Source organism: Trichoderma ghanense (genome assembly GCF_004382785.1).
Source record: "Trichoderma ghanense strain CCMA-1212 chromosome Unknown scaffold_3, whole genome shotgun sequence".
In the NCBI taxonomy this organism is placed as follows: domain Eukaryota; kingdom Fungi; phylum Ascomycota; class Sordariomycetes; order Hypocreales; family Hypocreaceae; genus Trichoderma; species Trichoderma ghanense.
The window spans coordinates 2,455,845-2,482,244 of record NW_027395666.1 but is presented as its reverse complement, the minus strand read 5'-3'; the positions used below and the strand labels follow the sequence as shown (position 1 = coordinate 2,482,244).

The following is a 26,400-nucleotide window of genomic DNA, read 5'->3' as shown; positions in this document are numbered from 1 at the left end:
TTAAGAGCTTACTGCATAAAGATAAAGGATAGCGTTAAGATTAAAGGAATAGTAGCTCCTAACTGCTTAAAGAAATTTATTAAAGATAAAAAAGGCTAGTAAATATTAGCAGATAATAATATATTACTAAATGTAAAATTATATATTAACTATAAGTTGCAGTAAGGAAGACTTATAAATATTAAAGAGGAAACTAATGCCTTAAGCTTAGATTAATTAAAGGCAGCGGTAATAAGACTAAGAATATGTTAGTAAATAAAGGCAAGATTAGCATTATAAGAACTAGCCAGTACTATAGACTAGGCGCTTAGCCTAGAAAATAGTAATAAAGACTATAAGGATAGTATAGCTATTAGACTAGATAAAGGTAGTGAAGATTAATTAGTTCTAAACCCTTAACCCTAACACTATATTAAACTAGTATTACTAAAGCTTTTAAACTACTAGAAGCTGTAATACCAGGATGTTTTAAGGCTATAATTTATAAACCTATTAACTAGCATTTATAAATAGGGAGGAAAAGGGAGGAAAAAGCACCTTTTAACAAGAGCACCTAAAACAGTTAATTAACACTATAAAAACTAGAAAAATAAAGGAAAAATAACTGAAATTATTTAATCTGCGCCTTAAGCCTTTACACCTGGCTAATCTATTTACTCTTTAATTTTACCTTTATAAAGGCAGCATGCCCCCCCTTTATAAAGTGCTAATCTAAGGCAACTAATAAATATAAAAAATAAGGAGCTATATTATTATTAAGATAGGAATTACTATAACTAGCAGAAGTCTTATTTAATCTAGCTGCCTTAAAAAAACAGGCATTAATATCTACCTTATTATCCTGCAGTTAGTACCCCTTAAAAAACCACTAGCTATAATTAGCGCACCCTAACTATAAGTAATTTACACAGTCGCCCTTCTACATCCCCTTTAAAGAGATATAATTATAGAATAGGAAAAGAATATATTCTTAAAAAGAAGTGACTATAAAAGTGTATAATTAAATATAATAGGCATAAAGCTAAAGATTTAGGGCTTTATAAAAGGCTATAAAAAGAGCTTTAACACGCTCTAGATGTTAAAGGACAGCATTAAAAAACCACTTACGCAGATAACTAATTTTAGCAGGAATATATACTAGATAAGATTATCTCTTAAAGGACTAGGCAATTTTAAGTGTAATAGAACGCTCTACACTTAACTAATTAAATACTATCTGCTAGAAATAAAGCTTAGGTGTCTTTTAAGGAAGCATATACTTAAGTTTAGAAGTAGAAGGAAAGCGGTTAGAAAAGGCGATCTTATAATAAATCAGCTGGTTGCCTTAACTAATATTAACACTACTTATAAGCTAAACCTAGAGGCATTTAGCTACTTATAAATAATTAAGAAAAGATTAATTAAAACCCTTTTAAAAGGAAGACTTATAAAGGTATATTATAAATATATTAGCTTTAAAGGGATAAACAAGTTAGTATAGTAGCGCTACTAAAGAAATTATTTATAAGAAGTCTTAGCGGCTATAATAAAGTTATAAATAAAAGAAGAAATATTAGCAAGTTAGGTATATAATATCTAGGCAAGTTAATCTATAATTAAATAAATAAACCTTAAGAAAGATATAAAAGTAAGAAGAAAAAAAGCAACTTAAAAAAAGTTACTAGGGCTCCTTCTTATCCTTTTAAAATAAATGCTCTAACTAATGTCTATACTTAATAAGGACTGGCAGATTCCCTTATAAGAGAAGCTAGCATAACACTAGAAACTAATAGCAGTAAATAAAACAGACGCATTATTTAATTATTAAGAGAGAAAGTGTAAACGCCTGTAAATTAATTATTAAGGTCTCTTAATAATAGATAACCTTAACTGCTTTTACTATAAAAAGCACTAGAAAGACCTGGCTAAATATAAGATTTTGCCTAGCTATATAGGGTCTATCCTTAAGGTTATAAATATATATTTCTATAAACTTATAAAGAGCACTATAATTAATTAAGACCTTATAGATGCTTATAAAGAATAACTGTTCTTTATTACACTATAACTAGATTAGCTTAAAGATCTGCTAGTTAGCACTACAAACTATAAAAATAATATATCTTACGCAGACTATTAGGCCTATTATAAACAGATCCTAATATTCCTTAATATACTAAGCTAAGAAAGCAGTAACTACTATAAAGATATATATAACCTCTTAGTTAACTTAAGCCACTATAAAGAAGTGTTTAATTTTAAACTTTAAAGAATCTCCTAGATATTAATAAGGGGTATTAAATATATAGTTATAATAGCCCTTAATAAGATTAAATGCAGCTAAAAGCCACCTATTACCCTTAATACTCTGTTTAATATTTTAAAAGGAGATCACTTTATAAGGATAGACCTTTTTAAATTCTAGACCAGGATATAAAGGAAGAGGTTTTATTTTAATTAGGTTTATTTCTATTATTACTAGGCAGCTATAATCTAGGATAAGCAGTAAAGGACAGTCTACTTTTAGGATATAGAAAAGGAAGAATAACTAAAGCATATCTGCATATTCCTTACTATTTAGCGCAGTTTCTTAAACACAGCTAGATATAGAGAGGCATTTAACTTTATAATAGTACCTTATATAGTTTAACTAGATCACTTTAAATACAGGTATTTAGCGATTTTTTAAGGGTTCCTTACCTTTAAAAGGCTTACTAGGTTAATAGTTAATAAAATCTAAACCTACTGTAAAGATTAAGTAACTTAGAAGAAAGGGATTAGCTTATAGAAAGGATAAGCTAAGGGACTATTTAATCTTTAATTAAAGGACTAGCGTATTTATATAAGAAAAGCAGTAATAAGTAAAGAATATAGGAATCAGGCTTTATAAGTTATATAAACTCTTGCTAGTATTAAGCTAGGGCTTACTTAGGCAGAAGTGTAAGGATATAACTAGAACTGTAAGGCGCTAATATAAGAAGTTAACTACTAGATAAAGCATTTTATTAATAGTATTTAGAAATAAACCTTTATATATAAAAGAAACTATATACTACTTAAGGGGTAGTCTTTATACTGTTTTTATACTAAGCTATAGGTTAATTTATCTTAATAGTATATATTTTAGCTAGATTAGAAGGTTATAAAAGATTTTATACTGCTAGCCGCCTCCTTAAGGCGCTAGCTATAAGGAAAGATAAAGAAACCCACTAAGAAAAGGAAAGAAACTAGGCCAGCAACCCTACTAGAACTAAAGAAGCAGAAGATAAGAAAAGGACCAGAGGCCTAAGATTAATTATAACCTTAAGAGAAACCTGCAGTATAGCCTAAAAAAGGGGATAAATTTAACCTAAAATTAGAAACTAACCTTAGTTCTAACTTAAACTTTAACTCTAATAGAGGCTTAAACTTTAAGCCTGACTTTAAGGAAGAATCTAACCTAAGAGCAGATTTTAAAGAAGAAGAAGACACTAATTAGAAAAAAGGAAAAGAATAACAGTTTAAAAACTAGATAAAGCCTTAACTACTATAACCTTTTATAATCTAGATTAGCGCTAACCTTAAAGATGCAGTAATTTTTTAACCTGCGTAAGTAACTAATCTAATAAAAGCAGATATGCCTTTAGGTAAAAAAGAAGGTAAATTTATTCTCTAGTTTTTAGAATAAGGTGGCTAATATATAATAGGGATTGGCTACTATATGCTAGAGGAAGTAATAAATAAAGAATAACTTAAGCATTATACTAAGGTTTTAAACAGCTTTTTTTTACTAGCTTCTCTAAGGTTAATAAATAAAAGCTGCTAGGATTAATTAGTTAATGCAGCTATAACTACTATTATATTAGCCTTTAGGAAGATATAAGCAGAAAAAGCAGCTGCCTAGGATATAATAAGGATACAGCAGTAATTATAATTAAATATAACTATAAGAAGTGATTTTAATAAGCAGCTGTAAGGAGCTACTGTTAGTAGGGAGGAAAACTAACACACTACCCTTTCTACTAAGGCCTAGAAGATTCTTAATTAAGCAGAAAAATAATATAAACTACCTTATAAATCTAATTCCTCCTTAATTCTCTTAAAGACCTTTTATATCTGCCTAACCTTAGCTAGCTTTATATTACTATCTCCCCTAATATTAAGAATAAGTTAGGTTAATTAAGGAGCAGTGATAAGACTTAAAAGCATACTAACTTAATAACTGCACTTACTAGTATTATCTTTAGACTAATCTACTTTAAGGAATAGGTTAGCTTTAGGCAGATTAGATAGTTATAACTAATAACTAAAGAAATATTACTAGTTATAAGTAGTATTATTAAACTAGAGGTAATTTATATAAGCCTTATGCTATTAACTAAGAATTAAGATATATTTAGAAAAAGGAAATATAATATGCTTTTAAATAGCAGTAACTATAAGCTGAAAAGCGGTAATATAATAGGCATAAAGATGCAGGTTTACCTACCTNGAAAACTTAGCAGGGATATATATATTATTACACTAAGAGCAATGCTTCTAGAGCTTAGTAAAGATAATTAAATAATTAATAAAATAAAAATAAAAGACAAGATCTTAAAAGTACTATTTTAAAGACTTTTAGCTAATATATTAATAAGAATAAGATTTAAAAAAGAGGCTATTAATAAAGCTAATCTTTAAATATATTAGTAAGTTAAAGTAGCTAATATTAATACTGCCTATTACCTATATGTTAAAGCACTTATGAACCTAGAATAAGAAAGGTTAATGCAGGATTAAATAAAAGGAATAGAAAACTTACTGCATACTTAAGCTAAGTAGTTAGATTTAAAGGTAGATAATATATATCGCTACCCTTTTAGGAGAAGGTGTGTAATTAAGCGGTAATAGTATTAGGTATTAGTATAGCAGCAAGCGCTATAATATTTAGGAGATAATAATAAGGGATAACGCTAGTCTCTTCTATAATTAATTAATCTATATAAAAGAGGAAGAGAGGTTAATAAAAGAGAATAAGGGAGAAGAGAAAAACCTTAAGAAGAAGTAAATAAAAGAAAGTGGGTAAAGGAGCAGGCAACTGCGTAAGAGGAGCAGCAAGGCTAATTAATCTCTTAAAACCACACAGTAAATAGGAGTAAAGTAGGAGATTAACCTGCAGGCAGCCTTACTGCTAAGTAATGCCTTAATAACTGCACTGCTAAATATTACAGTAAATCACACTTAAGTAAACGCTGCTATAATAAACCTATAAACGCAAGGAATATAAAAACCCTAACTCTCCCCAGCCACTCTCTTCCCTCCTCTCTCTCTTCCTTACACCTTAAACACCCTCTTACACCTAATTAAAGCATTTAATTAATAACTCTGCTTTTAACTGCACCTTACTATCTTCCCTCTACTCCCTTGCATATTACTATATTATAGCAAGCCCTTAGTTATAATAGTTCTAACCCTTAAATAGAGTAATAAAAAGAAAGTTATTAATTTATTATATAGGTTCTTTTTTAAGGGAATAAAGGACTAAACCCTTCTTTTATAAAGATAAGCGCCTTTCTGTTAATAAGGACCTGCTTAACCTCTATTAGTTATAACTATTTTAGTTCTTCTTATAGGTATTTTAGCAGTTAAGGCCTTACTAGGCATACCCCCCACTTAGCCTTACTTAAGATTAAATACTTATATTATATTTAAATATGCCTCCTTTTACTAATATTAAGAAAGAGCAGTAAAGGACCTATCTTCTACAAGTTTACTAATTCCTAATTAAGAGCAGTTAAGAGATAAGAGCTGTAGATAATACACTTTATGCTATACTTTAAATTATTATTAAAGGAGTAGATTAAGTAGTTGCTATTAGTAACTACTATATGCAGGCCTTAAAGCTATATATAAAGAGATAGTCCTAAAAGAATATTATTAAAGGACTTTACTTTAGTATAAAATTATTACAGTTTTAGGAGGTAGTTTATAATAAGCGACTATATATAAGTTTACTACTCTTCTTAAACTACTAGACAGCTATTATCTTTAATAAATAATATAGATAACTTTACTTCTTTAACCTTACTAAATCTAGCTAGAGCGAGAGGGCTGTTTATACTGCCTAGCTCTAGGGCGCTTTTATATACACTAATAACTATAAGGATATATTTAATCTTTATATTATCCCCTGCACTATATAAAATAAGGATACTAAATGCAGCTATTTATATATTATATAGCTAATAATTATAATTTATAGCCTTATAAGAATTTAAGTAAGCGCCCTTAATAAGGATAAAGTAAATAAACTGCCTAGCGCCTGCCTTCTCCTTAAAGCTGCCCTAGCTTAACAGGTATTATTTAATCTATACCTTAAAGACTAGTGTCTCTTTATTTTATTTATAATAACAGCTAACTATATAAATCTAGTATACTTAACCCTTAAAGGCATAGCTGCTAATAAACTTAGTATCTCTTATTATAAAGGATTATTTATATACTGCTAATACGCTAACTATTAATAAGACCTAGGCCTGCTTCTATAAGCTATAGCAGATAAACGCACTTAGGCAAGGAATTTAAAAGTTAAGAGTAATTATACTTAGCTTAATAAATAGTCTCTGCTTAAATATAGACTAGGCTTAGTAAAAGCATTTTATACTAAAGAGAGAACCTTTAGCTATTTAAGGTTTAATTTAATCTTAAAGCTCCTGAATATATTACTTAGTATAATAAAGTTCCCTTACCTCTTATAACCTGCATTTAGGGCCCCCTTTACTTAGTCCTTTAAAGCACCCTCTTAAAACCTATTAAACTGCTTATCGCTAAGGATATTAAGAATGCCACTGCCTAGAATCCCTGCTTTTATATCACTACCTAAGTTACTATTTTTAAAACCTGCTAATTAAATAATAGCATTAGTCTTATATTTATAATCCCTTGCTAATTTATAACCTAAAAGCACTAATAAACTAATAATAATAGTTTATAGCTTTTTAAAAAGCCCTTAAAAGTAATAAGACGCTGCTTTAGACTTAATAGCTTTATCTAAAACTGCGCTTAGCAGTATAATAAAGACTTAATTAGATCTTTTAATGCCTAATATTAAAGAAGAAGTTAAATATATTAGCTTTTAACTAATAAACATGCCTGCTTAATAATTAACTTGTTTTAAGACGCTGCAGCCTAAGATCCTGCTAACTAAGCTAGTGCAGCATAGGCCTAGATTTAAAGAATAAGAAGTGGCTAGACTTAAGGTTATATTAAAGACTCTGGCTTAATAGCGTTTATAAGCTGCTAGCTATATTCACTTACTATAAACACCTGTTAGACTAGGGATTATTTAATCCTATGAAACTGCCCCTAGCTATATAATAGCTATAGAAGAGGAAGTAGAAGAAGAGGAAGATAATAAGGAAAATAACTATAAAGACTTTAGCTAGTTAGTGTTAGACAGACTTATAAAAGAAACCTAAAGAGACAGGCGATTAGCTAGATATAATATTACAGGAGTTACTTAGGTAAATAATACCTTTAAGGAAGTAGTTAATTAAGAGAAACTGGAGGCATTAAGAGAGGCTAGCTATAAGATAATAGTAAAAGTAGTATTACTGCTTTAAAATACTGCTTTATAAGAGGTTTTCTATATAAAGTACTCTAACTCCTACTACTTACTAACACTAAAAGGACTAATAGATTTAAAGGCCTGGAATTAGATTAATACTAAAGTGCAGGCATTACTATATTTTACTTAGACTTAAGAATCCTATAATAAGCAGATAGCATAATAAAATACATAGTAAAAGTAAGGAAGGGGATATAGAGGATAATAATAAAAGCATATAAGAAAAGACGCTAGGATTAAATACTTCTGCTTAACAGGAGAGAGATATAAAGGAGTAAAAGAAAAGGCAAAAAGTTCTTAATTTACTTAGTTTTACATTTTCCTTAGTTTTATATATTTATTTTTATAAGTTTAGTTTAAGAATTTATTTAATTACCGCTATAAAGAAGAGATCTTAAAAGAAGGCCGGCAAGGCATAAAGAATAAGGAGGGACTTAATAACAGTATGTAAAGGTTTATAAGATTAAGACTTTATTATAAGGGAAGAGTTTTAATAAGGAGGATTTTATAGTAGAAAATATGCAGGCAGGGAGAACGCTAGCTAATAAAAAATAATAAGGCTAACTAAGCAGTAAATTAGTAAAACGCAGTATATAAGAAGGGAGATACTCCTAATCTTAAATATAGAAATTAAGCAAGTTAGTCTTTAAGAAATAAGCCTTAGACTGCTTAACTAAGCTAGAGCAGCTTAGTCTTTATATAATTAAATAGTATCTTAACTTATTTATATATAGCAGTCCTAACAGTTTTATAATAAACAGATTCCCTGTAAGACAGTTTAGCTAGTAATAGGTGGTGTTTAGAGGTATATAACCTAACTATTAATAAAATAGCAACCTAACTAGAAGGACTGTTTAAAATTAAGAAGCTAGGTAATATCTTTATTTTCTTTAAACTAAAAGTCTATAGGGATAGGAAGAAGAGGATAATTACACTTAGCTAGGGTAAATATATTAAGAAGATTATAGCTAAGTTTATTCTAATGCTTTAAAATATAGTAAAAACACCCTAGCCACCTAAAAAACAAATTCTATATAACTAGAAGAAGCAGAAAGTTATAATGCTAGTAAAGGAGTGGTTAAAACGCACTAGCAGCCTTAATTTTATATTTATAGGCATAAGACTAGATATTACTTATACTACCTAGAAGCTATATAAAGCTAATGCTAGCCTAATAATTTATTACTAAGAGATTATAAAGCACCTCTTCTACTATCTTAAAGGAACAGTAGATCTTAGCATTTAACTAAGAGGCAAATACTAGATCTAAGACCTAAACCTAAGAGTTTACGCTAATACTGCTTTTATTAATAACCTAGCTAAATAATTTAGTATAGCAGGCTATATTATATTTATTAAAAACAGACTAGTTTATTAAAAAAGCAGAAAGCAGACTATTATTACTATAAGCTTTATAAAAGCTAAATTTATAAATCTTACTTTAGCAGGCCTTTTAATAATCTAGATTAAAAAGATCCTTAATAAGCTAAAAGCTAGAGACTAAAAGCTAATAATATTATATATTAACTCTTAAAATACTAAGATTACTATTCTTAACTGCTATAACGCTGCCTAGACTTATTATATTAATATTTATTATAAATAGATTATTAACTAGGTAAAATAAGGTAATTTTAAAATATAGTAAATTAGTATATAAAAGATAATAGCAGACAGCCTTATAAAGCTGCTAGTAAAGATTAAATATGCTGAATTTATAAAGCTTTTAAGGATAGTTAACCCTGCTAGAGAACCTTAATAAATAAAGGACTAGGAAAAGACTAAATTTAACTAACTTTAACCTAACTTTAGGCTTAATGCTAACCTTCCTAGTTTATCCTTATAGTTATAAAAGACCTAAGGCAGAAGGAGAGGGAGATAAGCTTTTTACTTGCCTGCACCTTTTATTTTACTAACTTCTAACTATTACAGGCTCTAGCTTCTTAATTATCTGCTCTACTAATAGTAGAGATTTAACCCTCTTTTAATAACTATTTCCTTCCTTCTTTCCTGCTTAACTGCAGAGCTAACTTTAAGGCTTAGCCGCTTCCTTTAAGAGCATAGGATACTTTAACTGGATCTATTATAAAGAAACATTACACTTAAAGACTATCTATATCTTAAGAAAGGCATCCTCTTTACTAACTAAGCTAAATTTATTACTTATAAACTTAATACTAAAGGTTTTATTACTATAATAGTTAGGATTATTATTTTTATATAAATTAAGGAAAAGCCCTATACTTTAATAAGCAGGAGTAACTTCTAGACTTTATTAATTAGAAAACCTTAATTTAATCTATCTCAGCCTATTTACGCTCTTTCTCCTTAATTAAAGGAAGCAGCAGCTATTTCCTATACTATTTTATTTCCCCTACACCTAGTATATAGCCTACATCTTATAATTAGCAAGATGCTACTATTTTTCCTATATTATTTTATATCTAGATAATAATGCTGTTATAGTTTAAAGACCTTAAAGGGGATGTGTTATATAGGCAGACTACTAAGTTAAGGCCTACAGCCTATAACACTAAAGACTGTAGGCTTAAGGCCTGTTTATAGCCTCTCTTTTCCTCTTTCTAGCTAGCTCTTCTAAATAGCCTTAATAGATCTATTTAATCTCCTAGAAGCTGTCTCCCTTCTATAATTATAAGTAATATAGTGCTCTATCTGCTGTAAGGTTAAGTCACATGCTATTATTACAGTGGCTAGCTTGCAGAAGCTATTAGCTATTTTATTTAACCTCTCTGCCCTCTTCTTCTTCTTTATTATAATGCTATTTGCCTAAAAGGCCACTAACAGCGTTAATAAGACCTGCAATAAACTAGCAGATACTGCCTATAGTAGTGTTAATAGCCTTAGCCTTAATAGCGGCAGTATAGATAGCAGCAGCATTAGTAATATTATTAGCCAGTTAGTATTATTATTATTATTAATATCTAGCAATGCCTTAAAATTGCTAGTAATAGGCTAAGTTAAATCCTCTACCTTATTATTAGAATGCCTATAACTAATAGTACTTTCTAAAACTGCGTTTTAGCTAGCTGTAGTAAAGGCAACCTTATTACTTATGTTAATAATATTCTCCTTAGCAGGCAAGTTATTTAAGAATATCTTCTGCTAATTATTAAGCAATATCCTATTGCCTATAAGGAGGCTGTTTATAATAACCTAACGCCTTAGTAGGCTATGCTGCTAAATAACAAGATCCTTATTCTGCTTGCTTATTAAGAGCTTCCCGGTCCTAGGATTATATATAGTGCCTAATATTTTTTTAGCTGCTGTAAATACCCTCTAGTACTTTTTTAAATATTAGTACTTATTTTCCACGCTCTTATACTCCTAGCTATGCCCTGGAAAGTGTTAAACTAGGCATAGAATAAGTATTTAAAGGCCTTATTATAAGTATACTTTTTTTATTAAATTTATATAGCCGGCCTGGCAAGCTTTAAGAAGTAGTGACAGGAAGTAGAGGGTATAATTATCTAACCACCTGACTGGGCTAGATAATAAGCCGACTTGTAATAACGTAATAGCTGACATTTAGCTTATAGTGATATATATTATAGCGGTGTTATTATATAAAATATAGTATCTATTAACCAGGCCATAAAAAACGCATTAGATAAAGTTAAATTTAGTCTAAAGGCGGTGAGTTAACAAGATTTAAATACAGTCTAGCCCTGTTGCTAGGGTTAAAGGGATATAAGATACTGTGACCCGCAAATTTTACTAGTCGGATGTATTAAAAGTAGGCGACTAACTGGAAAAGTAGGCGAGTTGAATCACAACCTTAATCACTGTAGCTTATTCCTTGTTTGACTGTCAAGGCCGAGCAAGTGGCATCTCTCTTGATTGCAGTTTGGTCTGTTTGTTGGAGGAGAAGGTGAGTAGACTCCAGGTGCTCGATAGGTAAGGAGTAAGAGGTTACTATATACTAGTACAACTAGGCGGCATATACACGTGAAGCTATGCATTGCGCAGCATGATGTCCGCCGTCTCACCATGGAACGGAAACGGCCCCAGCAATTAAACCGTCATACTACGATTACAGCACCTTGTGAGCCCTAGGCATAAAGGATCGAGCCGCCTCCCTGTCACTGCAGAATTGCCTAAGCCAGGGGTGTTTCCTAAATAGGCAATTCGATAACTTTGCCCAGAGTCTCAAGGTTTTAAGACTAACCAAGGGTTACAGGGGGGGAAAACAAACAGACAAGACTGACAACTGCATGCATCCCGTGCTAGTATTACGGGTAATAAGTGTGATGGAGTAGACCATGCCCCTTGGACGTTTACCCGGCGGGTGATTTTTATATCCACCTATCTGAGGTGTTCCTTTGTCTATTTCAGGAGGAGAGATAGTACTTGGAACTCATGGGCCTTTGTGATCTCCACTGGGGAAGTGTTCAAGGCCTGTAACTTGAGGAAGCTAAACCCCACGTCTCTCTTGTCTGTATGACTCGTGATCTCGGGACTTGGATGAGCTTGACCGGGATGAGGAAGCCCCCATGCCGTTAGCTTTCCGAAAGATTGAAGTGAGTTGAGAAGAAGAACATAGTCCTGTCAAAGGATCAACAGGAACACAACAATACAAGACAGACGGTGTTCCCCGTTAAAGCTCCATCTAACACGAGCTTTCGGCTGTCCCCACTGATGGATATCCCTCGGCGGCAACTCGTTGCGAAGGGCACTTGCGACTTCTTCGACAGCTTTGACGTCTTGCTCGTTCGGTCCGATGCTGAAGTGCTTTGGAGCCCATGGTCCCCTGCACCCCTGGTCTAGTCAAAGGGGGCAAAACCCACGAGATTGATCGGAACAGTCGGCGAAGTGGATAGCCATGCCCAAAAAGCCATACTACCTACCTACATGACCATGTCTTGGCTTACTCTTCCCTGCACATACTACGTGCTTTGCAACAGCTCTCTGTGCCTTGCTCGTGAGCATGTTTGGCGTGTTTAAGCCCGGCAAGATGAGAGCCGAGCTGGAAGGCAACCTTCCGGCTGCAATCTTGTTCACGATGCCCCCAGTACCGCCGAGAAGGGGGCAGCAGCACATGCTCAATTACCGCCGGGGTTGGACCTAGATCGGAGCGAGATTCCGCTGGGGAGGGTGGGAGCACAATGTTGCAAGGAGACCAGCATTGTCGTCGAGTGACGCAATGATGCTTTTTTTTATTCACAGTCTTTCTTATTTCGAATAGACAGGTAGATAAAGATGTTGAGATATAAGGAGAACGTCGCCCTCTCCCCTTGGCGATCTCTTCCCTCTCCCCAGGTGTGGCCAAGCACAGCCCCGACTTCTCCCCCCCAAGCTTCCTTGTTCAGTGACTTGAGCTTCAAAGGATGCTGGCCTCTCTTGTGAACCTCGTCATCGCCTCGGCGGTTGGCGTTGCGGCCCTGCCCAATGGCGCCAAGCTCAGCAACATTGCCGGACGCGGCCTGTTCGCCCCTATTTCGACGAGCAACCCGGCCGGCATCTCTGGCGGCACGACGGCCACCGGCGCCGATGGCGCGCCCGTGAGCTCCTTCTTTGCAGGCCTGAAGCCTCCGGTACGGAACCGACTTACACGATACCCTTCAAATGGAAAGATTGAAGAGAGATGCTCACGAGTCAAAAACTAATAGTTCCCGACCAACTCCTGGTGGGCTTCCTACGCCGCCACCCCCGGCAACGGCACCGCCTCGGGCCCGTTCCCGTACGAGTCGCAGCTCGACGGCCTGGGCATCAACTTTGGCGTCAGCAACAGCCGGCAGTTCGACGGCACGTCCATCAAGCAGCCGACGCAGAACGACTGGCGCGCGGGCTTCGCCGAGCACTCGGGCGCCTTCGCCAACCACAAGGCCACGGCCTTTGACACGCACTCGGTGACGGTGCAGTACTTCCAGGGCGGCGCGAGCATGACCTCGCCGCTGGTTCCGGGGTCGCCGTACATTACGCTGCAGTACACGGCTGCCACGCCGCTGCTGACGTCGAGGAACGGGGGCATTGCGTCGTTTAATGGACAGAATCTCTCGAATGGACAGAGTGGTGAGTTGATGCTGCTGACACCTGAACCGAACTTGAGCATGGAGAGATGGACAGGATGGAACTGCCATGGCCAAACATTATAGACTCCCCCTCGGCATCGACAACTAACACGCATCTCCCTTACATAGTCACTGCTACTGGCACCTCCTTCACCGTCGTCGACACCACGGGCACCACCTACGTGATCTACGCCCTCTCGTCCATCTCCCTGACGGCCACGGCCACCAACAGCGCCCAGGGCACCATCAAGGCCACCGGCACGTACAACGGCGTGCTCCGCCTCGTCAGGCTCACCCAGGCCAGCCACAAGGCGCTCCTCGACCAGCACTACACCGTCTACCCCACGGGCGTCGGCCTCGACTACAGCTTCACCACCACCACCGGCACGCTCATCTTCAACTACAACACCGTGGGCGACGGCAGCCAGCTGCTGATGCTGACCTGGCCGCACCACCGCCTGTCTCTGCAGGGCGCCAACCAGCCTGCCACTTCGTCTCTGGGCTACCTCACCACCAAGGTTGGTCAATATCACCATATTTGACTCACGATGAAGGTGCTGACATGTGGGACAGGGATGGATGTACCCCATTATCGGCAACCAGTGGAATCTCCTGTACCAGCTAAGCAGCATCACCTGGAACCCTCCTCGTGCGCTCGACTCCTCCTGCAACTCTGCCGTCATCCAGGGTCTGCAGTACGAGATTGGTCTGCTCGCCAACGCCACCCCTCCTGTTCCCAACGAGTTTTACTACTGGGGAGGCAGCCTTGCCGCCCAGGCTCGTCTTGCCCTCATTGCGTAAGACTCTCCCTCCCCCCTGACTTCTTGTTTTCGTTTACTGACTTGCTCACAGCGAGGCTGTTGGCCGAACCGACCTCATCCCCACGGTGACAAACTACCTCAAGACCAGCTTCCAGAACTGGTTCACTCCCACCACCGGCGCGTCTCCGGCGTACGAGACGTCCTGGGGCGGCGTCATCGACAAGGCCGGCGCGACCAACTCGGGCATCGACTTTGGCAACGGCTACTACAACGACCACCACTTCCACTACGGCTACTTTTTGTACGTGGCCGCCGTCATTGCAAAGTACGACGCCAACTGGCTGGCGCAGCACAAGGACTTTATCAACTGGTTTGCCCGGTATGTTGTCCCCCCCCCNCCCGTTTTGCCCCCCCCCCCCCCCCCCCCCTGAACCCCTGACGCATGTTTGCTGGGAAAGTAGAACCCCCTTCTGATCGGAGGAACAGAGACATCATCAACCCGTCGCCCAACGACCCGTACTTCCCCGTCACCCGCTGCCGCGACTGGTTCGCCGGCCACTCGTGGGCCTCGGGCATCGCCAACGGGGCCGGCAGCCGAGACCAGGAGTCCACGGGCGAGGCCGTCAACGGCTACTACGGCGCGCTGCTCTGGGCCACGGTCGCGCTGTCGCAGGACTACGTCAACTACGCCAAGCTGCTCGTCGCCACGGAGCAGCAGGGCGCGCAGGTCTACTGGCACCTGTACCCGCAGCAGAGCCAGACGGACCCCAACAACCCGTACCCGGAGCCGGCGGTGCGCAACCTCGTCACCATGGGCAACGTCGAGGACTGGCAGTCGGGCGCCTGGCTGTTCTGGGGCGCCCAGAAGAGCGAGATTGCGGCCATCCAGATGCTGCCCGTGACGCCCATCAACGAGGTGCTGTACGATGCGCAGTGGGTCAACAATGTGTGGTCGTATGCCCAGAACGAGATTGTCGACCCGTCGATTGCCGATGACTGGTATGTTTCTGTTGCCTCGATTCCTCGATTGATATATATATATATATATATATGCAGATACATACTGACATTCCATCCTAGGCGATCCGTCATGATTGCCGCCTACTCCAACGCCAACCCGCAGACCGCCGCCGCCTGGAGCGCCAACCTGACGACCTGGGGTGAGTCGTCCCCTCTACCGAATGAAGCCGTTGTCAAGATGTGTCCATGCTAATCGTGCCCACAGGCTCCGGCAACACCTTCTCCAACGAGCTCTTCTTCATCGGCACCCGCGCCAACCCCAGCGGCCAGCCCATCTGCGGCTCCAACTTCCCGCAGAACCCGTACGGCAACTTCAAGATCCAGGCGGCCTCGACGGGCCAGTGGGTGGTGGCGTCGTCGGCGTCGTCCAACCTGGTGGCCTCGGGCTCGCAGGCCAGCGCCGGCGTCTTCGTCAGCTCGTACACGCCCAACGCGGGCAACCTCAAGCTGACGAGCAACAACCAGTTCGTGACGGCGGACCAGTCGGGCAACTACACGCTGCAGGCGGCCCGCGCCACGGCGTCCACCTGGGAGGTGTTTACCATCCGCCAGAAGGTCGGGGCCGCGGCGGGCGTGTACACGATCAAGGCCGGGAGCAACGGCAAGTGGGTGACGCTTGGGTCGGACGGGTCGCTGATTAACAACGGGGCGACTGAGGCTTCGGCTGCGGGATTCAACTTTGTCCAGTCGTAGGTTGTCAGGGGGGATGAGTCTGGTGTACTCGTATATATGTGTATATATGTCGCAGATTTACATGTGAATATTGGACAGCAAACGAAGAGCATTCAATGCATGTATCGATACACTCTGACGCTCCAGAGAGACTGCAGCATTTATATATGATGATTGTAGGGCAAACATTGAGCAATTGTTCATTGATATGGGTATAAGTCCGTATTGAGGCTGCCGGGGGCTAACCACCAGACATGAAGTCCGTATAGTAGCTGCGATACACCCAAAAGGCAATCAAATCGCGACATCAAATAAAAGGAAACATCCAGAATTTTATGTTATACAACCAAATTGTTATACAAAAAGCACATCCAACTCTAACACGAAGTAATACTGGATAAATGCGTTGCCACTGTTCTGAATGGGTCCTCCGCAATATACGCAGTAATAGGTGACCATATCATGTCCTCACCGGCGGCACCAGCCCCCGCAGCTCCCCCTCGATGCTCACGGCAGCGATTGCACCACCAGAACGTAATCCGGCCAGCTGTATGATGATATCCCCTGCCGTGCAACCGCTGGGAACTGCAAGTTGCCACCAGGTGGCTCTTGGCCCAACTGTCAATCCATGCCTGTTGTAAGCTTTGAGTGTATGACGTCTTGCTCACATCAAAGCTCCGAGCAACGTTATATAAGACCTCCACAACCTCTGCCAACTCTACCAATTCTCTAACAGTGTTCAGAACCATTTACAAAGTCATTTGCTGCAAGCAATTAGTTCATCTTCACTCGAATCTCACACATACAATCATTCACCATGGCTAGCACCACAGATCTCAAGGGCCAGGCTCTCTTTGACCTCTCCGGCAAGGTCGCCCTCGTCACAGGTTCGTCTCTGCTCATGTTCTCCTCATCATCAAAGATGCTTCTCTAACAGCAAGCAGGAGGAGGCTCTGGAATCGGCCTGATGGCCGCCCAAGCCCTGGCCGCCAACGGCGCAAAGGTCTACATCTGCGGCCGCACCAAGGAGAAGCTCGACAAGGCCGCCTCCACCCACGGCTCCAACGCGCCCGGCGAAATCATCCCCATCCAGGCCGACATCAACTCCAAAGAGGGCATCAAGTCGCTCGTCGACGAGCTGCAGAAGCGCGAAAAGTGCCTGTGCATCCTCGTGAACAACGCCGGCATCAGCGGCGAGACGTTTAGCGTCGCCGAGGCCAACTCGGCCGCCGAGCTCAAGAAGGAGCTGTTTGACAACGAAAAGGCGACGTTTGACGACTGGCTCAACGTGTACCGGACCAACGTCACGGCCGTCTACTTCACGACGGTCGCTCTCCTGCCGCTGCTGCAGAAGTCGACCGAGACGCATCCCGGCTGGTCGGCCACGGTCATCAACATCAGCTCCATCTCGGGCCTGGTCAAGACCAGCCAGCACCACTTCAGCTACAACACGTCCAAGGGCGCGACGGAGCACCTGACGCGCATGATGGCGGCCGACTTCACGGCGGCCGGGCTCAAGATCCGCGTCAACAGCATCGCGCCGGGCGTCTTCCCCAGCGAGATGACGACGGAGGGCAGCGACGAGGGGCAGAAGAGCAGGATTGACAAGAAGGAGTACGAGGGCAAGATTCCGGCGAACCGGCCGGGCAAGGACGAGGACATGGCGCAGGCGGTGCTGTTCCTTGCGGGCAACCAGTTTGTGAATGGGCAGAGGGTGGTGGTGGATGGAGGACATACGCTTGCTGCGGGATTGTAAAGTAGCATTTTTGTAATGAGTGAATGACCAAATTGAGCGTAAAAGTCATGTGAAATTATAAGACTCGTGATTCACCTACAGAGTGACTGCTTCATCAGCCTCGAATTGCAATGTCCTGTGCCACCTTGGGCGTACACTCCTAACTGCATCTCCTGGCCGTGCGTAAGAAGATGTTGACTCGGACTGGAATGCAGCTGATGCACGAATTACATGTAGTCAACTTTGCAATTATGCGGTCCAATGATTGATCCCAATTCTAGCAAAATTACAACAATCCAATCTTCAAATAAAACAGCAATAGACATCAATCGGAGCGACGGCAAGCAATTGCTCAGGTACATACAGCAGCTCCCCTCATGTTGACGATGATCCTGCTTAAGCTCATCTTAGCGTCATCACCGGAGCTTCACCTGAGCTCCCCTCTCAACGAAACAAGCACAGCACCGCCGTCAAACAACCACCTGCGACCTTCATGTCCTGCTTTCTTCCCGCTGTAATACCTGTCCTCAAGTGGGGCGGAAAACAGCAATTGAAGCATCATCGACATCCGCCCGTTTGCCAAGATTGATGTCATGTCCCATCCAACCTCCAAGAAAACAACCGAAAAGTGACATCACGTAAACGCAACCGTCAGCGAAAAGTCACATAACAATGAGAACCATGATAATAGAAAGAAGGCAACAGCTCTCACACGTGCCAACCACACCCCTTATTTCATTTGATATGAAAACTCGAATCAAGCCATGATCGGTGCGACTGCTCGAACTTCTCTCAAACGCCGCCTCATTCCGACATTTACACGCCATTTCCAGTGCACAAGCAGCAGCATCCGTCTTGCGCGCAATACCTTTCCTGCAACGAGATTCAACAACCCCGGATTTTCGAATTTTCACACCGGATCCTTCACAATGTCGCGCAGCGAGTCTGGAAGCTTTAAGCCTGTCGAGGAGCCTCAGGCACAGGATCTTCCTGGGTAAGAATCACCTTTTGCAGCTTCTGCTTGGGAGCATGCGTGACTGACGGGCATATACAATCAGCTTGGAGAAGAACATGAAGCCGTCCAGCGAAGCAACCGCTCTCGAGGGCAAAGGCGGCCACCAGGAATACATTGCCGCCGGCAAGCTCAAGGGCAACAAGGCCCTCATCACAGGCGGAGAGTACGCAAAAACTCACCCATCACATACAAGTTCAAACGTCAGCTAACAATCGTCATGATGCAAGCTCCGGCATAGGCCGCTCCGTCGCCGTCCTCTTCGCCCGCGAAGGCTCCGACGTCTCCATCGTCTACCTCCCCGAGGAGCAGCCCGACGCCGAAGAAACCAAGAAGCTCGTCGAGCGTGAAGGCCGCAAGTGCCTCCTCATCCCGGGCAACCTCATGGACAACGAGACGTGCCGCAAGGCCGTCGAGCAGCACGTCGAGACCTTTGGCGCGCTGCACGTGCTGGTGAACAATGCCTCGAAGCAGGTCATGTGCGACGACATTGCAAAGATTGATCTGGACGTTGTGGAGAGCACGTTTAGGAGCAATATCCTGCAAATGTTTGCCATGACCAAGTATGCGGTGCCGCATATGGAAAAGGGCGGCTCGTGAGTTTTTTTTTTTTTTCCCTCTTATACTGTTTCCCCCCATTATACAATGATGCGGTAGACTATGTATGATCTGCTGACACGTGAACAGCATCATCAACACCACCTCGACCGTCGCCTTCCGCGGCACACCCGCCATGGTCGACTACGCAGCCACAAAGGGCGCCATCACCTCCTTCACCCAGTCCCTCGCCAAGCAGCTCATGCCAAAGGGCATCCGCGTCAACGCCGTCGCCCCCGGCCCCGTCCACACGCCTCTCCAGCCGGCCTCGCGCCCCCCCGAGCAGATGGAGGGCTTTGGCAAGAAGTCGGGCATCGGCCGGCCGGGCCAGCCGAGCGAGATTGCGCCCAGCTTCATCTTCTTGGCGTCCAAGGATGCGGAGCTGTATTACGGACAGATCTTGCACGCGTATCCCCTGGGTGATTAAGTGATGATTGGGGGGACTGTATCATGAACTTGTTGGACATGTGTGTGTATGAGTATGCGAAAAGCAAATTGTAATATAAGTTTTATTCATCTGGTCGTCAAAATTTAAAAAAGGACACATTTAACAGCTAGTATTGTACACAGAGGCCGCTCCTTAAACTCCGTGATGGCTCAAATCAGGCCAAGTAGATACCCGACCGTTAAATAACGGCATCTCATCGTTAGTAGTAAAACATGGAAAAGATTTACAAACATCATCAAAAAAAACTCAACCCCTTTTTACATCTGGACGCGGAAGAGATACCGCAGCTTTACCTGCGCGACATCGTAGCAGATGAACTCGTTGTACTGCAGATATGCGCCGTCCACGTTGGTCGCGCACGGCTTTTCGCTGATGTCGGGCTATGACAAAACGTCAGTGATTGTTTTCTCGGAACAAGACATAGAAGATAAGGTAACTGTAACTCACCATCTGGATGCCCTCGAGGCTGTCGTGCACCACCCCGGCATCCATCCACTTGGGCGGCGCCGTCATGCCCATGCCCCAGGTGCTCTCCATGCCGCCCTTCTTGGCGCTGCTGCCGGCATCGTAGCTCGCGTTGGTCAGCTGCTGCATGGGGTCGCCGAGCTTGGCCTCGCACAGCAAGAGGAGGGCCTGGCCGCCCGAGATGTAGGAGCAGCAGTAGTTGGCCGACTTGGACGACATGTCGGCGAGGTAGATGCCCTTGCCGAACATGTAGCCCGAGACGGGGGCCTCGGGCGGCGCGATGCGCAGGCCCTGGCTGAGGATGCCGCCAAAGTTTGTCGCGCGCGAGCCGTGCCACAGGAGGCGCCGGTTCTGGCCAATCTTGCTCTTGTCGACGTACTCGTCGAAGCGCATGCCCTCGCCCTGGCGCTCGATGCGGAAGATTTCCTGGACCTTGTAGTTGTGGCCGTGGGTTTCGCCGCGGGAGCCGTGGAGGTAGGCTTCCAGGTGCTCGAATTCGCTGCTGTCGTGGTCGAGGACGGTCATTTCGTTGAGGCCCAGGCTCTGGAACTGCTTGTCGAGGGGGTGGATGTTGTCGGTGGATTTGCGGTCGAGCTTCATGATGTCTGCTGCGTCCTTCATGTCGGACAAGCTCTCCAGCAGCTCGATTTCCTTCTTGAGCATGACGTTGTCCCTGATGACGGGGGGGCGGTTGCGGCCAAAGGCGTGGGGGATGATGGAGTAGTACATGTTGGAGAGCATCTCCGTGGCCTGGGCCACCGTCGTGTTCCATCTGCTCGCCGCCAGGGTGGCGTCGTCCATCAGCGCCGCGAGGTCCTTGAGCTGTTGGAAACCGCGCGTGATGGTGGCCTTGCTCAGCTTTCCCAGGGGGAGCTTGTTCGCGTCGTAGTTCAGGGCAGTCATAGTGGCCTGGAAGTACTGCTGGTTGAAGATGAGCTCCATGAGGGACTTGACCTCGAGCGGAAGAGTGCACTCCGCGGGCTTGACCTCTTCCTCGTCCTCCTTCTTGACGGCCTTGTCATCATCGGCGGCGTCGTCGCCTTCGTCGTCCGAGTCTGGATTGTAGCTTCGCTCGACAAAGGCGTACTTGCCCGGCTTCGGGTTGTCGCCCCTGTTTTCCCAGGCCAGGCCAGACTTGTCCTTGAACTTCTTTTCAAAGTTCTTGATTGCATCTGCGGCGGTGCCGTTGCCGAGAATGGCGCTCTGGCCGACTTCTCCCACACGGCCCCAGCGTGTCCATGTCTTGTACTGCTTCGACTTGCCGTCGTATAAGACCTGGGCAGCCTGGCATCAATACTGGACCCCCAACGTGAGGCAGATGGAGAAGCAGCTCAACTCACCTGGATGCGATAGAACTTGTTGTTGTTGTTGGACGCGTTGGTCTGGTTGAGAGAAGCATCGTAGATCAGCCCGGTATCGGGGTCGATGTGCACCTGGTTGTAGAGAAGCGGGCAGTGCTCGTCCACCGGGATCGCCGCGTCCTTCTTCTTGACGAACTGGCCCTCGGCGACCTGCTTCTCTTCTTTGGTTTCGGGTTCGGGCTCAGCATCGGCCTTGGAGCTGTTGGTCTTGGCCTTTTTGGGCTCGGGTTCTTCATCCTCATCGCTCTTGGACACCACGACGGGCCTCTTCTTGCCATTGGCCTGTGAGTCGGCAGCTTTGGCACTGCCCCAGACATAAGGCTGAGGATCGACCGACTTGTTCAGCTTCTCCGCCTCAAGAACCCACCCCAGACTGACGACGGGCAGGTCCTTGGCCTTTGCAGCAGCGACCTTTGCCGAGTCGTTGTTGTAGTCGTCTTCAGAGCAGACGACGTGGGTGGTGGTTTTGGCGACGCTCTTGGTGACGCTGCCGCCCAGGGACCGGATGAGCTGCTCGAGAGAGGCGTGGGTGTGCTTGGAGGTGTCGAACTTGCCGCTGATGGCGATGACGCAGCCGTCCAGCGGCGGAACTGCGGGAGCAGCTGGAGCGGCGGCAGCAGCAGCCCTTCTTCGGGGCATGATGGGGGTTGTGATGAGGGTAGAGAGTGAGAGATGTGGAGAGAGATGGGGTAGAGGTGAAAGGGGAGAGGCAGAGTTACTGTCCCCTGGGTGAGCTGTAGGTTGTGGCGTTTTAGCTGTGACACCTCGATAGCAAAGCGGGAAGAGAGAGATGAATGCTTCGGGGCAACACTCAATTGAATGCAACACAGCAAAGAAATGTAGAGCAATCTGTTATCCAGGCTCAATTGATTGCATCGTCAATGAGAAAACTGAAGTCAGAGAAATAAAAAAAACAGCTCGATTCTCAAGACAAGCAACGACCTCTATTAATACCCTTTTCCCACAAGCTCAGCTCAGCTCAACTCAGCTCAGGTACACCACCATTGAGTGCAGCACAAGCTCAAAGTTGCCCCAGAGCTGCCTAGCTTTCAGTGGAGCCCAGCTGCTGCAGCCCACTAAAAGCCGCTGGAAAAGCTTGGGGGGGGACCCCTGGCGCCAATTTTCAAGGTCCCGTCCCTTTTGGCTCCAGGCACCAGCGCGCCCAAGGAAGGCTGGTGGCTGGTTGCGCGAGATGGACGCGGCGTCACGTGGTTTGCAGTAGAGTGGATTTGCTGCCTGGATTTTATGGGGATGCGGATGTTGAGGATGACTAACGGCTGCGTCCTGTCTCCTGGTTTGAGGTTGTCATATGGAGTTCGTACGAGGGCATCGTGACTGGATTATCTCGTGTCCCACCAACATTGAAGGCATTGGGAGAATCGTCAGTCAACAATTGTTGAGTCCTTGGCCTGCCTGATGTCATGTACGACCATCAAACTCACATCCCACTTTCCATCAAACAAGCACACAGAACACAGGTAAATCTAGAATTGCCCATATGTGCCCCAAAACACCAAAACACCAAAACACCACAAAAACCATCACCAACCCCAAAACCCCCTCAACACACAAAACCACCAAATCATCACCCCTCCGTACACCGATCCGCCTTCTTGATCCCAAAATTACACCACCTCCTCTCCGGCCCCCCAGCGCAGCACCGCACCGCGCTCGCCTGCCGATTCCACTCGACCCTACTGCTCTTCTTGCTGTTGGCGCAAATCGCCTTTGTCCAGTGGCTTCTGCCCGTGAACATGGCCGTGTGCTCGCCGCTGCAGTCGTAGTTCCTTCAATTGAAAATTGTTAGTGACTTTCTACAGCAGACTTTGAAAAAAATAGTTTGAACAGAAAGTGGATGGAGCAGAGAAGGGTTAGAGGGGATGAACACATGTAATGTAGGGTAACTAAAGTATGAGAGAAGAGGTATGGAAATATTGAACTCACTGGAAGAGCATACACCTCCCATCCTGCGCCCCAACACTATTCAACTGCGCCCGAATCGAACCATCCAACATACTCAAATCATCTAAACACACACAAGTCAGCACCAACCTGTCAACAACTACCCCAAAAGCCAAGAACCAAAAGCGACGAGAATCAAGGTCAACAACTTACAGCACCGCCCGTGCTTGAGCGCCGCCCTCTGACAACCACTCGCCCCCTTCCGGCACCACATGAACACCACATCGTTGGTGGGCGCTGGCTCGCCCGGAAGCCAGTGCACTTCTCCGCCCTGCGTGTCGTTGCCCCAGTGGCCTGGGATATGGAGCGGCGGCGACGGTGGTTGGGTTTCGGGAGGAGTGAGGGCGAGGGCGAGGGGGTTGCTTGTGGTGAGGAAGAGGAGGAGGAGGAGGAGGAGGATGTTGACGGAAGACATGGCGGATGGAGTTCTGAATTTGATGCTTTCTTGGAGGGACTTTGCTCTGTGCTGAGCTTGATGAGGTATGTGGATGAGGAAGGGAGAGGACAGAGATGAGGCGTATGAGGGGGGGTTTTCACCTCCTGATGTCTTTTACTGTGACTGATATGGTGAAAAGCTACCCTAGCCGAGTTCAAGCCATTTTCAGAATCAAAGGGACGTAAACGAGCTATTAGTCCGACAGCTACGGAGAATCATTCCTCTCGTGGACATATTCCAAAGTTCGAGCCATACCGACCATGTACAAGAGAAGCTCGCATACGTCGTTGGAACGGAGCATTTACTTGCTCGCGACCTAGCCACACAAACGACCCATCTCGCTTCCAGGCTGAAGGAGAGAACTTGGTAAATTGTTGAACACAAGGTTTTCGTCAATTCCGCCACGCCGCTATCTTGACCCTAATGAAGCCCTTCCATATGCCGATACGGCAGAAGGGGGGAAAAAAATCAAAAAGAGAAATACCAAAACGCCACATTAAACAATTTCCCATACCGTTCTCAGCATCCTTCGCGTAATGCCCATCGCTTTGCAAGTTGTAGATCCTCAGCTCAGTCCAAATGATGAATGTCTCTTGTAATCCCACCCATTAGGTTATCCTAAATCAAACTGGCCCAATAGTTATTGACGTCGTCATCTCCGTTTTCGTCGTCGCCCACGTCCATCTCTGCTTCTTCCTTTGCTACGGAGACGTTAGCCAAACGGTCGACAACAACGAGAGGACCAGCATGCCACTTTGACAGCCGGGACATTCAAAACTCACACATGGCCCGAGGCGTGTACAATCGAGGTATCATCTCATGGGACACAAAATGCCTCCAGTCTGAGCCCGTATATTCCAATACGGCGCTCGTGCTTACAAGCCCCTTCACGACGTCGTCGTCACGCGTGCTGGCTTCCGGTTTGAAATCAACCGCCCCCGAAATCGCGTCCCCGCAAATGGGGTGCAGTGTCTGATGGAGGTTTCCCAGCTTGATGTGCCGTAGATGGAGATTGGGCATCTCCAGCAGCTTCCGCAAGGACACAGCGTACAATGTAGACCCGCTATCCGCCAGGGGCCCGTCGTTGACCCTGTCTTCAGTCGAGAGATGAATCCTCCACAGCTCGAGGTTCTCGAGCGTGTCGGCAAACCTGGCAATCAGACGCGCAAGATCCTCGACGGTAAGAGCCGTCATCCCCAGGCTGAGCGTTTTCAACCGCGCGAGCTCTGCGTGGGGAGGAGCAGGCAGGTTCTCTTCTTCGTCTGCCGAGGGTGACGGTGGGACCTCCGTCTGGGGCTTCGTTGCGAGCCAGTCAAACAAATGATGCAGGGTGTTGCGACCGCCGTTAGAGATGTAGTCGCGCTTCCCGTTGATGCGGAGCTCCTCCAAGTCCTCGCAAAGTCTCAAAAGCTTGGCCAGGTTGTTATGGTGCCATGATTCTGAAGTTTTGCTTGTCAGGGAGAGCGGGCTCCAGGCCATGTCGAGGCAGATATGCAGCCTCTTGAGTCGTCCCAGAACAGGAGCAACGGCGGCCTCGAACTCTGGATGGATATAGAACGCAGAGTCAAACAGCAGGTGGCCGTGTCTCTCCATCATCTCAATGGCTGTGGGCCGCGCTTGTGCCATGGCCAACCCATGGAGAACGGCCTTGAACATGCGGCTAGCATTCTCCGAGTGCCCGGAACCGTTCCAGTTGTGCATATGCCGGGGCCTAGGGCGCGAACCGGTCTCCTTGTGCAGGGTTTGGGTGCCATAGCTCAGCCAGTGGCAGTAGGGGCCATCTCGCGATCTTCTGTTGGAGTTGAAGTCGCGGACAACGCAAGTCTCCAGGTTTGGGAGGCGGGCAAAGGCCTCGGCCAAGTACTTGGGGACCAGCCCAAGCGTCCAGAGAGTCTCCTGCTCGACCAAGCGCAGCTGGAGCATGCGGAGGGCCTCCATTGACTTTCTCCCCGTTCCTCCGAACACGGTCAACGGGTCCAGCTGATCCAGACCCAGGTGTACCTGGCGCAAGCATCCCGCAAGACGGCTCTTGGAAATGTCCTTGAGCGCTTTGAGGCTGAACTCGGAAACCATAAACTGTTTCCGCGTGAAGAACTCGGAGGTGAATTTGAAGAAGAGGGCTTGCTCGACGGCCTTGCTCGTCAGGCGGAGGTTGCAGTACTCGGTCGTGGTGAGGTGCCATGTTATTCTGTCGAGGATCTCGGGAGGGATCTTGAGGAGACCGCAGGTCTGGGCGTTTCCGCTGGGCAAAGACATGAGGCCTCTGTCAATGGGAGAGATTTGTGCAAACGAAAGGGATCTGGAGGTGTTGATGGAACAAGTGAAGCTGTTGCCG

General features: G+C 44.4%; 7 protein-coding genes across 7 annotated transcripts; 4 read left to right on the top strand and 3 right to left on the bottom strand.

Moving 5' to 3' along the window:
• Positions 1-12,912: 12,912 nt before the first annotated feature.
• CCMA1212_004165 (uncharacterized protein) lies at positions 12,913-16,070 on the top strand (the record flags this gene model as incomplete). Its single annotated transcript, XM_073701481.1, has 8 exons — positions 12,913-13,119; positions 13,195-13,597; positions 13,726-14,114; positions 14,170-14,393; positions 14,449-14,736; positions 14,844-15,356; positions 15,438-15,517; positions 15,583-16,070. The coding sequence occupies 8 exons, from the start codon at positions 12,913-12,915 to the stop codon at positions 16,068-16,070; spliced, it is 2,592 nt and encodes an 863-aa protein (XP_073560306.1).
• Positions 16,071-16,677: 607 nt separating this feature from the next.
• CCMA1212_004164 (Rhamnolipids biosynthesis 3-oxoacyl reductase) lies at positions 16,678-17,805 on the top strand (the record flags this gene model as incomplete). The annotated part of the gene is made up of 3 exons (XM_073701480.1): positions 16,678-16,686; positions 16,828-16,936; positions 16,994-17,805. 3 exons carry the CDS (start codon positions 16,678-16,680, stop codon positions 17,803-17,805), a joined length of 930 nt encoding a protein of 309 aa, XP_073560480.1.
• A 908-nt stretch (positions 17,806-18,713) lies between these two features.
• Positions 18,714-19,820, top strand: CCMA1212_004163 (putative oxidoreductase; the record flags this gene model as incomplete). Its single annotated transcript, XM_073701479.1, has 4 exons — positions 18,714-18,778; positions 18,843-18,962; positions 19,027-19,392; positions 19,484-19,820. 4 exons carry the CDS (start codon positions 18,714-18,716, stop codon positions 19,818-19,820), a joined length of 888 nt encoding a protein of 295 aa, XP_073560303.1.
• Positions 19,821-20,098: 278 nt separating this feature from the next.
• On the bottom strand, positions 20,099-22,306 carry CCMA1212_004162 (Poly [ADP-ribose] polymerase 2; the record flags this gene model as incomplete). The annotated part of the gene is made up of 3 exons (XM_073701478.1): positions 20,099-20,221; positions 20,289-21,581; positions 21,647-22,306. The coding sequence occupies 3 exons, from the start codon at positions 22,304-22,306 to the stop codon at positions 20,099-20,101; spliced, it is 2,076 nt and encodes a 691-aa protein (XP_073560304.1).
• An 859-nt stretch (positions 22,307-23,165) lies between these two features.
• Positions 23,166-24,250, top strand: CCMA1212_004160 (uncharacterized protein; the record flags this gene model as incomplete). The annotated part of the gene is made up of 3 exons (XM_073701476.1): positions 23,166-23,469; positions 23,713-24,109; positions 24,205-24,250. The coding sequence occupies 3 exons, from the start codon at positions 23,166-23,168 to the stop codon at positions 24,248-24,250; spliced, it is 747 nt and encodes a 248-aa protein (XP_073560479.1).
• CCMA1212_004161 (uncharacterized protein) lies at positions 23,253-24,044 on the bottom strand (the record flags this gene model as incomplete). Its single annotated transcript, XM_073701477.1, has 3 exons — positions 23,253-23,454; positions 23,612-23,693; positions 23,783-24,044. The coding sequence occupies 3 exons, from the start codon at positions 24,042-24,044 to the stop codon at positions 23,253-23,255; spliced, it is 546 nt and encodes a 181-aa protein (XP_073560305.1).
• Positions 24,251-24,683: 433 nt separating the features above from the next.
• On the bottom strand, positions 24,684-26,321 carry CCMA1212_004159 (uncharacterized protein; the record flags this gene model as incomplete). The annotated part of the gene is made up of 2 exons (XM_073701475.1): positions 24,684-24,766; positions 24,848-26,321. The coding sequence occupies 2 exons, from the start codon at positions 26,319-26,321 to the stop codon at positions 24,684-24,686; spliced, it is 1,557 nt and encodes a 518-aa protein (XP_073560547.1).
• Between the last annotated feature and the right edge of the window lie 79 nt (positions 26,322-26,400).